Genomic DNA, 11,990 nt, shown 5'->3' on the forward strand with positions numbered 1-11,990 from the left:
GGAGACATGAACATCATGTGACATCTTCATTTTGGGATGTTAGTTATTTATTCCTGACTGGGAGAATGCGCGAAATAACGTTGTGTGTGGTGTGGTGTGGTGGCCCACAAACTCACTAACTCACTCACTCTTCCTCCCACTTCTTATGTCTCTCGAAACTTTCTCCAAGACAATATATTTCCTCGACTAAGGTAAAATAAGCATGGCTTCCGTCGGTCAGTCGGCCGGATTCGGCGGATTCGCTGGCGTCATCACCGGCAGACATATCACCACATATTCCACTGGGGGCACCATGAGGCGCCGACCACCCGCCATCACTTTTTTTTTAATACCGCTACTGTTGGTGTTGCCACACATCGTGAGACCACTCGCTGCAAAGAAAAGCATAAAAGTAAAGGTTTATAATTTGCTTTTCACTAACCGAGCGCCGCGCCGGTCAATTGAGACTATGGGGGTCGGCCTGAACGCATCGTTTGCTGCTCGTCACTGGGCCACTGCGGAGAACGTCACCGTGGAGATCATTCCGCCACCTCCACGTTCGGTTTCCACATTGAAGTTACTGGAAACCGCCGCCGATCAGAATAAAGGTGAATTTTTCGTTGTAGTTGGGCCAATGGGCGATACTCGAACGTTGGCAGTGCTTCCACTGCTGCGGCAGGAGGACTTGGTTGCATTTGCGCCTCTTACCGGATCGAGTGCTGTTCGCGGGTGGGACCCTCACTTCTATTTTTTAACCCCCGCGCCCAACGCTGAGCTCATCGCCCTCCTCCGGTACGCGATAAACCGCCTTCGTTTGCTTCGGGTTGGATTTATGTACCTTCAGGGTGTGCACTTCGGTGACAGGGAATATCAAGAGACCCTGAAGCTCATGACCCGTATGGGCAGAAGGTTGTGCGGGGTTTTTACCAAGATGCATGCAGCCACCGTAATGAGAGCCGATGAAGAGTTTGATTCGCTCTGGGAGGAATTTGTGATGACGCATCCGCAGGGGGTCATCGTGTTCACTCCCCCGATCCGTGAGGCGTTGAAGTTTGTAAGGAGGGTTGCGATGGACGCCCGCACGCGTGGTGTGTACGTGTTGGCTCCTTCGGCGATGCAATTCGTTATCGGTGCAACCTGGCGCACTGCAGTTGAAGAAGCTGCGGTCCCATATATTCCCGATAGGGTTATTGTGGCTGCGCCGAACCCGCTTGCAAGCGAAACGAAATACCACGCGGTACGGCGCTTCCAGGAGGATGCGAGGTCATACCTGCGTTATCATCCTGGCGTAACCGCGTTCAATGCTTCGGACGATTTTGATCACGATGATGCGGATGGAGCGCTTATGGTTTCTGGATGGGTTATAGGGGAGGTGCTATCGCAAGCGCTGAGTAGCCGTACGTGGTTGGAAAGTAGGGAGGCGTTCATTAAGTCATTGTACAACCAGCGTCGGTACGTTGTCGATGATCTCGTGTTTGGTAACTTCGGTGGTGAGTGCCATGGTATGGCGGGAGAGCGGGGTGCGTCGTGTTTATGTAACCAAGGTGGAAATGTTGTTTACATGAATTCTTTAGGTGATGACCATCGGATGATTCCACTAAGGGACGGCATAACAGTATTCAATATTGATCGATGTTCAACCATTGGCGTGAAGGTGCCCACCCCCCTCATTGTCGTAGTTGTACTTGTGGTAGATGATTCCGCCGCCGTAAGTGCATTTTTTTCATTGGTTGTGGGGATCACTAACGCCGATGCAATTAGAAGCATAACCAATCCCGATCGAGTAGCCTTTCATTCTGTAGTTGCAACTTCACGGAACACTTATGGGAGAATGCAAGGGGAACTCGACACAAGAAGCGTGACTGCTGTGTTTGGTGTTGTTGACCTGGCTATGCTTTCCGTCGGCCGCGTTGCGTTCATTGAGCCCATAACCCTTTCACCGAAATTGAGTCACCCTGGGAGGAATGTGATCCACTTTTCTCCTACAATTGAGCAGCAGTTGTTTCTGTTGGTGGGTTATATAGCTAGGGACAAAAAGACTACTTCCCTACACATGGTGACGCGTGGAGGTGATGTGCCTGGGATTGGGTCTGTGTTTCAGAAAACGATTGAATCTCTTGGGGGTTCCATGAACGGCATAGTTGTACCGGACAACGATACTACCCTCAACGAGGATCTATCGCCTCATGGTGACACACTTGTTTTTGGTCTAACTGAAGCTGATATTACTACAGTTGCTGAGCATCTTGACAATCACAGGGGAGTGCGTGTATTTGTGTCGTTCTTCGATGTGGCACTGCTGTACAGTGAGTTTGTGAAGGTATTCAAAAAGCATCCGCAAGCTGCCGAGCGGTTACTATTCGCAACAAGCCTACCACACTGGGCAGACAACAATACGACATCCGAGACGGTTAAAAGATTTCACGACGAGATGAAGGACGATGAGAGTAAATGGACTCCACTGGCGCTGCTTGGGTATGCGACTGCACGTGCAATGGAAAGTGTTGTGTCGCGAATGGGGCGTGTGAACTCAGAAGAGCTTATCAACGGTATATTCAGTCAGTCTGTAATTGTAGCGGATGACATGTGGTATGGACCCTTTGAGGACAGTTGTGTTCCCACCACTGGGTTTGCGGCGGAGGGGTGCGCTGTGAATTACGGTGCGACACATATTTCCGTGTGGTCCATGGCTCGTGTGTTGAATCCTTCCGTACCTCCTGTCACCAAGGCAGCAACACCATCGATGCGGTACGCAAATCGCAACAGGGGCAGCTTGAGTGGGAAACAGCTTGCCGGTGTTATTGTTGGGGCTCTTTCCGCCCTGGTCTTATTTTTCGTGTTGCTGCTGGTGTGTACTTGTTTGCTTGGCAAGGGTGCGCGTGATAACGAGAACGCACCAAAAGAAATGGTAATCCCCGTAACGCTAATATTCACTGACATCGAGAGCAGCACTGCGCAGTGGGCAGCACACCCTGAGCTTATGCCTGATGCCGTTGCAACACATCACCGCCTAATTCGCACGTTGATTTCCAAGTATGGATGCTATGAAGTGAAGACTGTTGGAGATTCTTTTATGATTGCATGCAAGAGCCCTTTCGCTGCTGCGCAATTAGCGTGTGACCTGCAGCGGTGCTTTTTAGAACATGATTGGAAGACTGATGTGTTTGATACGTCTTATCGTGAGTTTGAGCGGCAGCGTGCGGAAGATGATGGGGATTATGTTCCACCCACTGGCCATCTTGACCCCGATGTTTACAGTCGTTTGTGGAATGGACTGCGAGTGCGTGTTGGAATCCACACCGGGTTGTGTGATATTCGGCATGATGAAGTAACGAAAGGATATGACTACTACGGTCGTACATCGAATATGGCAGCACGGACTGAGAGCATTGCTAATGGCGGGCAGGTGCTGTTATCGCGGTCGGCATACCACGCGTTGAGTACTTCGGAGCGTGAGCAATTAAATGTGACTGCATTGGGTGATGTGCCATTGCGTGGTGTACCCAAACCTGTGAAAATGTACCAATTGAATGCGGTACCCGGAAGGACATTCGCCGCACTGCGACTTGATAATGAGGCTGCTGATGACGATGGGAGTAGCGCCTCTTTCAGTGATGCGGGTTCTGTGTGTGGGCCGTTAACTGGCTCATCTCTGATGATAGCTAGTTCATTGCAAGCAATATTTGGTACAGTTTGTGCCGCTCAGCGGGAGAAGCTTCTTAATCCCGTATGTGAGCGTTGGCGTGTTTCGGTGCCCCGTAAAGGAAACAATGGATGGGAGGGAGTTGAGTTTGAGGATGTTATACGACGCCTGTCCGTGAAGGTTGGTCGCGTTGTGGATCACTGCGTGTCTAATAGTGGTGAACATTCGGAGAGCACGCTCAGAAGCGCGTCGCTCATTATTATTTCTCGCCATGGGGGAGAAAACAGCACGAATGAGGCGTGATACTCCCTTTTGCGTCGTTACAGAAGTGTGTTCTATGTTTTCTCATCCCTTAGACGGAGCAAACCGTTAAGTTGATTCCAAATTTATTTATTTTGTGTTGATTATACGCATAGTTTTTTTTAAGTGTGCCCTGTCATTTTGCTGTTTGTGGGTTGGCACGTTGCAATGGATCAGCGATTCAAGTGGGCGTGCTACTTCTGTTTGCATTATCCTTTTTTAAGTATACTCTTGTTTTGTTTTGTTTTGGGGGGTCGTGATTGCAGTAATTATGTTATCTGACCGTAACACCACCGTTTTGGACATGCATCTGTTATTATTGTGTGTATACTCGAAATTACTCGTTAGCTGGTACGCATTTAACATTTCTCCACACACACACATATATATACATTCATATACCCTTGCCTCCATCGGTTTAACTTATACGCGTTCATCTTTCCTTCTTGTGTGCCTTACGCAACCTTTTAGTTTTGTTCTCCAAATTTTCTCCGGTGTGCCCCATTGGCTGCAGGTCTTCATATTCTTGTCTTGAAGCTAAGTGGTTACTTTGGTGGAAATAGTATACGCGCTTCCTTCCTTGTGCGCGCAATGGCGTTATATGATCCATCAGTTCGTATGTGGTCATCGTATCCCGCCTGTTCGTATTGCCCTTGCTTCTTTTCTGACAGCCGCCGTGGAAACACGATCGTATTTTCTGGTTTCAAGTACGCCACCACTTCTCACTCACTTCAGTATTATTCTTTCTCGCATTATCTTATCTTATCCTTTCCTTTTTTTTTCTCGCAGAGTCTTAGGTTTAACAGTATTTAAGTGCTGTCCTTGTCTTCCTCGTGTGACTGTAGGCTCGCTGCGCTCTGCTCGCTTGCTCCCCTACTACTGGACACTGCGACTCTAATACCTTTGGGGGAGCGTAATAAAGCTTAAATGACGTTGATCTCCATCTTTTGATAAAGTGCACTGCGTGGCGTTTTGATGGTGATTTGTCGGTGTCACGTGCACTTTTCGTGAAGGCGTTGTTCCGCGAGTATTCGTGTGGTTTCGCATATTGATATAACGGCTGAGGTGGTCACGATTCGGTGTCGGTAGTTTTAGCATGTATTTTTATTTGACATACCTTTTGTTCGTTGCTACGGCGTATTTCGCCGTCTAATTCCCTTCGTGTATTTGAAGCCCGTGTGGGTACATAAACATGAGACTTCTTTTTTTTGAGTTATGCAGTTGCGTGAATGCGACGCGCCATTCCCTTCGGTTAACCTTAGAGATTCATTGGGCGTAGGCGCACGTCCTCATTTTTTCCCTGAGGAGGAAACTCTCTTAGACGTGCTTGCCTTACCGATTCTTGGTATAATCATTTCGGTTTTTGACTGAAACAGGGAGCAGGTGTGTGTGTGAATGTTTTCTGAATTATCACTGGCAGAGTTGTACACGGAGGAGAGGAATGAAATGTGATCTTGTGGCTCCATTGTCTCGGGTAGGGGCTTTTCTCGCCCATTAAGTTTTCCTTTCGCTTTGAGTCCTCATTGCGCGGAGTCGCTGCAAGGAACTCTGCCATCCGTTTCAACTCGCTACCCGGTTGCTGCTTCCTCCGACCCGTCAGTCTACGCGTTTCCTTCGCTTCCTTTGGAGTGTTGTGGGGCGTGTGCGGGTTTAAATCGCGGCTGACTTTGTTGCTTGCGGTTCAAAGGAAAATGTCAAATATACGGGCAGTTAAAGAGAGGGTGCTCATCGCGCGATGTGGATTTGTAAATGAATGCCAAGGCGCCTCCACTGATGCTAAAAAAGGTGGGCAAAGTTCGGTTGGGAGATATCAAAGTTGCGTGTGAGGCCACTGGAAGGCTAGGAGGAGGAAATTGAGAGAAATGCTCTTTTGAAGTGAGCAACCCCGGCTCCAGCCTTTACACGATGCTTAGGGAAGAAGCAGATGACAACTCAGATTCATGTGGTGAGGAACAAGACGCAAAGTATGGTCAACCGTTGGAAGTTCTCCGGGGTGCCTTCATAGTGTACAAAGAGGCAATGGTACTGTCAAATAGAGTGGAAGTGGACGATTTTGAACGGAAAATGCGCAGGTGGCTATTGGAGGGGGGGAAGGGGCACAACTCCTTACTAGTAGTGAGTAGGTTCTGTTTTATGGCGCTGAGTTGTCTTTTTGAGGGTGTTTGCTTTTGTGATTATCTTCCTAGAATGGGTGACTCACTGCGATGTCCTTTCCTACAGTGTAAACTGTCTCTGTCTCTGTTTCTGATTCTATTTTTGTTTTTGCTTTTATCACAACTTTGTGAGGAATCAGGGGACAAGTTTTCATAAGTGTGGAATTAGATAAGGTGTTTCCATAGTAATGGGTTGCATGCGCCATTATATTTTTTGAATTGACTGCGTGGAGGCGAAAAGGGGCCAACTTGATCAATTAACAGTTCTATTGAGGATGTGTTACTGCAACGCTATGCGGGTTTGCGTAATATGAAATTGCACGACTTTTTGCTGAAAAGGTTTTTAAACACGTATGACACAATTAATGTGGCCATGGATGTGTTTGTTAAGAATCCCAGAAGATATATAGTTGATGCTGAGATTCTTGAGGATATACAAGGCACTGATGAGTTTAAAACAGTGAGGACAGCTATTGATCTGTCTGAGAAGGTAGACTACCTTGACGAAAAAGGAAATTTACTACCTCCGGCAGTGGGAGGAGAAGGGAAGAGGGGAAATAAGAGAATTTGTTGGTCCCGTGGCGAGGGGAAGGTTGGATGCTGCAGTAATAGCCGCCAAGGGAGCGGAAAAGCGAGCTGCCCTAACAGCTGGTGGTGCTGTCGAACTGAAAGGAGTGTATTAATCCATATACATTACAAAATGGAGTTATGTGATGTCCGGTTATGATGCAGAGCCACTTGGCATGAAAGTGTTCGATGGAAGACCAAGGCGCATATGGACCGAAGCGGAGGTGGATATAACTCCTCTTCCTGCGAATGTTGATGCACGAGTGCCGAAGAGACCCGATGGTTCAGAGATTTTTGTTCTCACTTCGGAGAAGGGTTGGCCATACAACAGGTTTGCATTGGATTACACTACGGGGCACAAAGCAGTATTTCAGCACGTATATATCCGTCGTGAAATTATGCGCGTGTGGTATATAATTCAAAAAGATCTGAAAACATGGTGGGTGGAAAAGACAGCTCACAGAACACCGATACATATTGTTATTGGTACACCTGGTATTGGTAAATCATATGGCCTTGGATCATTTTTGCTTCATTCATTGTTTCACTTCCATGAAGGAATGCTTGATGTTGTTGCGTATTTCACAGACGGGATAGCCTACTTAATATATAACAGAAAGGGTGATGAAAGAGGGAGGGTTGTGCGGTACGAATATTTGAGAGCTGCTGTCAACGCCATAAATAAAATAAAATTTGAAAACACAGGACACATCATTATGGACACAAGGTACGTAATACAGCAGCTGTACACTCAACTTCCCTCTGATGTTTGGAGTGTAACTATTTTCACTTCCCCGAATAGTGCCCGTTACGAGCGGTGGGGAAAGAATACGGGAGGCCGCGATATTGTTATAAACTGCGATGATGTGCGTGACATGAAGGCATTTGTGGCATGGACTAAGCTGTCTGTAGCATCAGGCTATATGGCACTTGAATAAGAAGCTCAGGCGAGGATAGTCGAAGAACTTGAAAATGAGTGGGAAACAATAAAGGGCCGTGTTAATGTGGTTGGGCCATTACCTCGTTGCGTTTACAACAACATAAAGCGCGATATCCGTGTTTCTGAGGCAACAAAAGGGGATAATGTCCATCAACAATGGAAACAAAAGTCACTACGAGGACATAATGGTGAAAATTGCCGGTTGGCAAAATGATAAGGTAACGCACAGGTTAGTGAAAATCGTCCGTGTGGGAAATGCTGGAGATATCATCGATGAATACCGCTGTAGACCACTATCGGCTTGCATTGGGAATGCTATATTTTTCAAACTGCTTTTCATTATTGTGCAGAAAATGGCTATACGTCAAGTTACGATGTCAGACGAGAGTCTCGGAGTCAACGCTTTTGAAAGGCTTGCGTTGCTTTCGCTTCTTTTTCCTCGAGTTTTTAAAGTTATCGCAGACAACTTGAAATACCTGCGACGAGGCAGAGAAATAGCTGACCGTCGAAGCATACCGAACGACATGACTGTTCAGCAGTTGAGACTCATTGGGCAGAAGGCCTTACCTGCGGCCCACCAGCGACCAATTGATAATTGTGAATATATGGTTCTCTACCTCCCTGCCACAGGCAATGAACCCGTGGTGGATGGCTTTTTTTTCGTTGAGGGGCGGTTCAGGAGAAACCGTGGGGGAAGGGCGGCACCGACCACGCCAAATATAGCTGTGCTTTTACAAGTAACAAAATCAGACAGGCAGCCCACCACTGCGGAGAAGGTGCAGAAACTCCGAGAAAACATGGCAAGATATTTTTCTGACTGGGATGCGTTTTCCCGCGATATGGTTTGGGAGATGATATACATTAATTCGGTTAACGGTGGTGTGATTACAGGATGGCAGTTTTGTGATGGCGACGACTCCACCTAAGCGGCAGATATGTGGAGAAACATGACTCAACACCAAGTAACGTTAAGAGAAGAAATGGAAGGGCAGCTAATGCGAGCATATGCAGAAGAAGGTTGGTATCGGGATGCGGCACTTCTGGCCATGGAGCCTGCGCCGCAGCCACGCAACGAGCAGGCGGGAGCGCAAGGAGGGTGAGGCGATTTTATAGCATTAGGTGAGGTAGAAGCTAAGTAAAAATATCCAGTCTGGTATGTTATGGTGGACGCGAGCAGTCAACAGTGTACGGTGCTAACGTGAGGCGAGGCGGCGTTTTTTTCATTTAATGTAAAATTGAGTTATCGTATCATAGGAAGGCCAGCAGTCCTGACTGCCAAAACAGGGTGAGTGGCTTTGTCTTAATGCTTGGCATGACAGAATGCGCTGCAAGGGGGTAACATTCAGCAGGTAGCGGCTGTAGTAATAATCTTATTCTTTTCAATCAGCAGTCAAATGCGGCGTTTAGTGCAGGGAAGGGGCGTGGTAATTTACATAGTTGTCGGAGGTGAGGGAAGGGAAGTGGAAATGAAGACGACTAAGGAATAGTAAAAGTAGTATTTTATCGGCTAACGCATAACTGGAGTTAAGCCACATCGTAATCTTAAGGGGCACAGATGAAGACAGAAATAATGTTATCGACGGACGTAAGAAAACATTGTAACGTTTTGTTTTCATTTGTGCTGTTACCAACTAAAGGATTGGATTATACTACACTAACTCTTCACATCTTCCTTTCATTTATACAATCTAAATTTTCCATCCGTGTAGAGATAGGGATCTGTGGGCCAATGATAAAAGGAACAAAAATGTAATAGTACTTTTTGCTTCTTCGCCATCCGTGGTAGAGAGAGCGCATTGGAAACATGCCTCAACTATAATTCCTCTGAGTCGTATGTCCAGTAGGTGTCATGGGAGAGAGATTGTGACGGAGTGAAATATGCAAACATTAGAAGCAGTTACTGGATGTGCTGTTTCATATACGAGCTGTTATAATTATATTATACATGTTAGTTATGGTTAGAGTTATGGAGTAGCTCTTGACGGTGTTCTTCGCAGACACGCAGCTGGTGACGTGATTTCGTCCATTTTCCTCTCTCTCTCTTTCTTTCTTTCTTCAATTATTTGTCGGTTGGTAAACATGCTATGATATGTTGTCTTCTTTTTCCTTATAATCACTTCTGTTATTCTGCTTGAGGGTTGGCAGTTGGGCCTCTCTTCACACGTGGGAACCTTAAACTTGTGTTGCTGGTTGCCTCCAGCAGCAAATCCTACATCATCATCAACGTTGATACGAAAATCATGCAGTGATCATATGTAACGGCAGCAGTGGAGTGATCATGGCCTCGTCTATTGACCCACATGTGCGAACTTATTTCTCTATTCAAGTCAATGGGGGAATGGTGTATGTCCCTCCTTGCAATACCCCAGAGGGTGAAAGTTGTTGCTGTTTGGTTAATAATTTTGCTATTCTTAGTCAGGTAACACTAGACATGGATAATTTGTTTGTTGACACGCGGATGCGTGCAATATTGGAGTGTAGGAAATAGATTATATCAGCCTTAACGAATTTCTTAAATACTACACAGTTTTCCTCAATGAAGTGCTGATGTGCGTTTATCGATGCATGATCCGTTTGTGTCGGGATGTATTACGGACCCTGAGGAGGTCAGGCCACTTGCATCCTTACGTTTCAATTGCGATAAATGACCGTCAGAATAGTGTTCAAATTGTTTGTGTCGGCGGAAGGATCGTGAGGTTGTATGTTTTCGTTCGCGATGGGAAACACGCTGTAATTTCTCAACACCTTGATAACTTGAGTTCAGGCAAGTGCTCGATTAACGATATTTTAGCTGAAGGTTTGTTGTGGAATTCATTGACTTATATGACGAAGCGAATGTCTGTCTTTTAGCAGTTCACCACAAAGACATTGAGCAGTACACGAGACTCACTTGGAGTTGCCGCTAGCGTTATTCTCCTTTCCACATCACAATCAATTTGCACGAAACACATTACAGTCAACCATGGGCAAGCAAGCTGTTGGAACCATTGCGTATAATCAGTACATTAGAAATGGACACAGTACTTATGTTGAGTGCTTACTCTCAACGATCCCTTTGCCGGACGAAGGCTATGAACCTAAGCAACTACGAAATATTAGGTGCAGGAATTAATGCGATGGTATGTGTTATGAGCTATAGAGGTTACAATATTGAAGACTCAAAGGTGTACAACTGCAGTTCGCTCAATTGTGGCTATGGGTGGTGTGTTGTTTTCCGCAAGCATGAGATGAAACTGGAAAGACTTCCCAACGGTGAGTATGATATAATTCTTCCAACAGATTGAAATGTTGCGAGACACAATGCTTTTAATAGTGATGGTATTGCCAGTAGTAAAGGTGCGGTTATTCGTCAGTTTGATATTTTTGTAAATAAATACGCTCCCGTGCCTTCCATGAAAACAAGACCTAATTTTCTTGAATATAATAAATACCCTCAGCCTGCTGTTGTGGACCAAATGTGGTCATCTCTCACCTTCCAGTGACTCGGATATATCAATGAATGTAGAACAATAAAGTTAAAGTTGCTACGAGAGAAGTTCGCGGTCCCGAGGTCTGAAATAAGTTTTCCTCACGGCACGGGCTTGAGGGAGTAGTGGATCTCATCACTGATGGTGTGTTAACATGCCCTTCAATGAGTAAAGGCATTTGCACAGATATGATCATAAATTCTCACGGATTCCCGAGCCGTATGACAGATGGAAAGTTGCTGGAACTCGTTAGCTCAAAGGTGTGAGTGCATTCACGGAAAAATTCGGCGATGGCACTTCGTTTGGGTACTGATAAGGATGAAGAGCTGGATGAGGAATTGATACAACATCGATACAATTATCTTCACGGAGATGATGTATATTTTCCACTCGGGCATAACGGGGAAGATGATACGCACTTATGTTTTCTTTGACCCCATTTATTACCAACACCTCAAACACATGGTTACTGATAAGATTAATGTTCATGCCAGTGGGCGGGCCCCGTTTCATGCTGACGAGGTCAACTCATTCAAAGTCGATTCCGCAGTGGAGGTTTGCGTATTGTTGAAATGAAAAGGGATTACATGATTATATATATATATGACGCATCCAACCTTCTCAATGAGAGCGAGCTCCTTGTGATCTCATACCTCTTCACAATTTATATTTGATGCTGCTCGTGTGGGTTATAAATGGTGAGAAGAGGACATGTAAGGGAGTGTGTTGAATAACGAACTAAATAGTGTTGACTAATCAGTGCAAATGAGTGAAAGTGATCTCACCAAGGTGCACATGTGCTAATAGAAAAAATGAAGAAAAGGGGAAAATTAATTATTATGATTATTATTTTGATTAACCGGACGAATCAACAACCACATATATAATTTTTTGCGGATCATAACTAAATGAAAGAGCTGTAGAAAACACATGCATTATTA

General features: G+C 45.8%; 1 protein-coding gene and 2 pseudogenes across 1 annotated transcript, besides 2 other annotated features; all 3 read left to right on the forward strand.

The window, feature by feature from the left end:
• Positions 1–202: 202 nt before the first annotated feature.
• On the forward strand, positions 203–3,925 carry TbgDal_VIII8700 (receptor-type adenylate cyclase GRESAG 4,putative; the record flags this gene model as incomplete). Its single annotated transcript, XM_011777900.1, has 1 exon — positions 203–3,925. One exon carries the CDS (start codon positions 203–205, stop codon positions 3,923–3,925), a length of 3,723 nt encoding a protein of 1,240 aa, XP_011776202.1.
• A 2,307-nt stretch (positions 3,926–6,232) lies between these two features.
• TbgDal_VIII8710 lies at positions 6,233–8,508 on the forward strand (annotated as a pseudogene).
• Positions 6,233–8,508: a sequence feature.
• Positions 8,509–9,929: 1,421 nt separating this feature from the next.
• Positions 9,930–11,780, forward strand: TbgDal_VIII8720 (annotated as a pseudogene).
• Positions 9,930–11,780: a sequence feature.
• Positions 11,781–11,990: the final 210 nt, after the last annotated feature.

Source organism: Trypanosoma brucei, chromosome 8 (genome assembly GCF_000210295.1).
Source record: "Trypanosoma brucei gambiense DAL972 chromosome 8, complete sequence".
Lineage (NCBI taxonomy): Eukaryota > Euglenozoa > Kinetoplastea > Trypanosomatida > Trypanosomatidae > Trypanosoma > Trypanosoma brucei.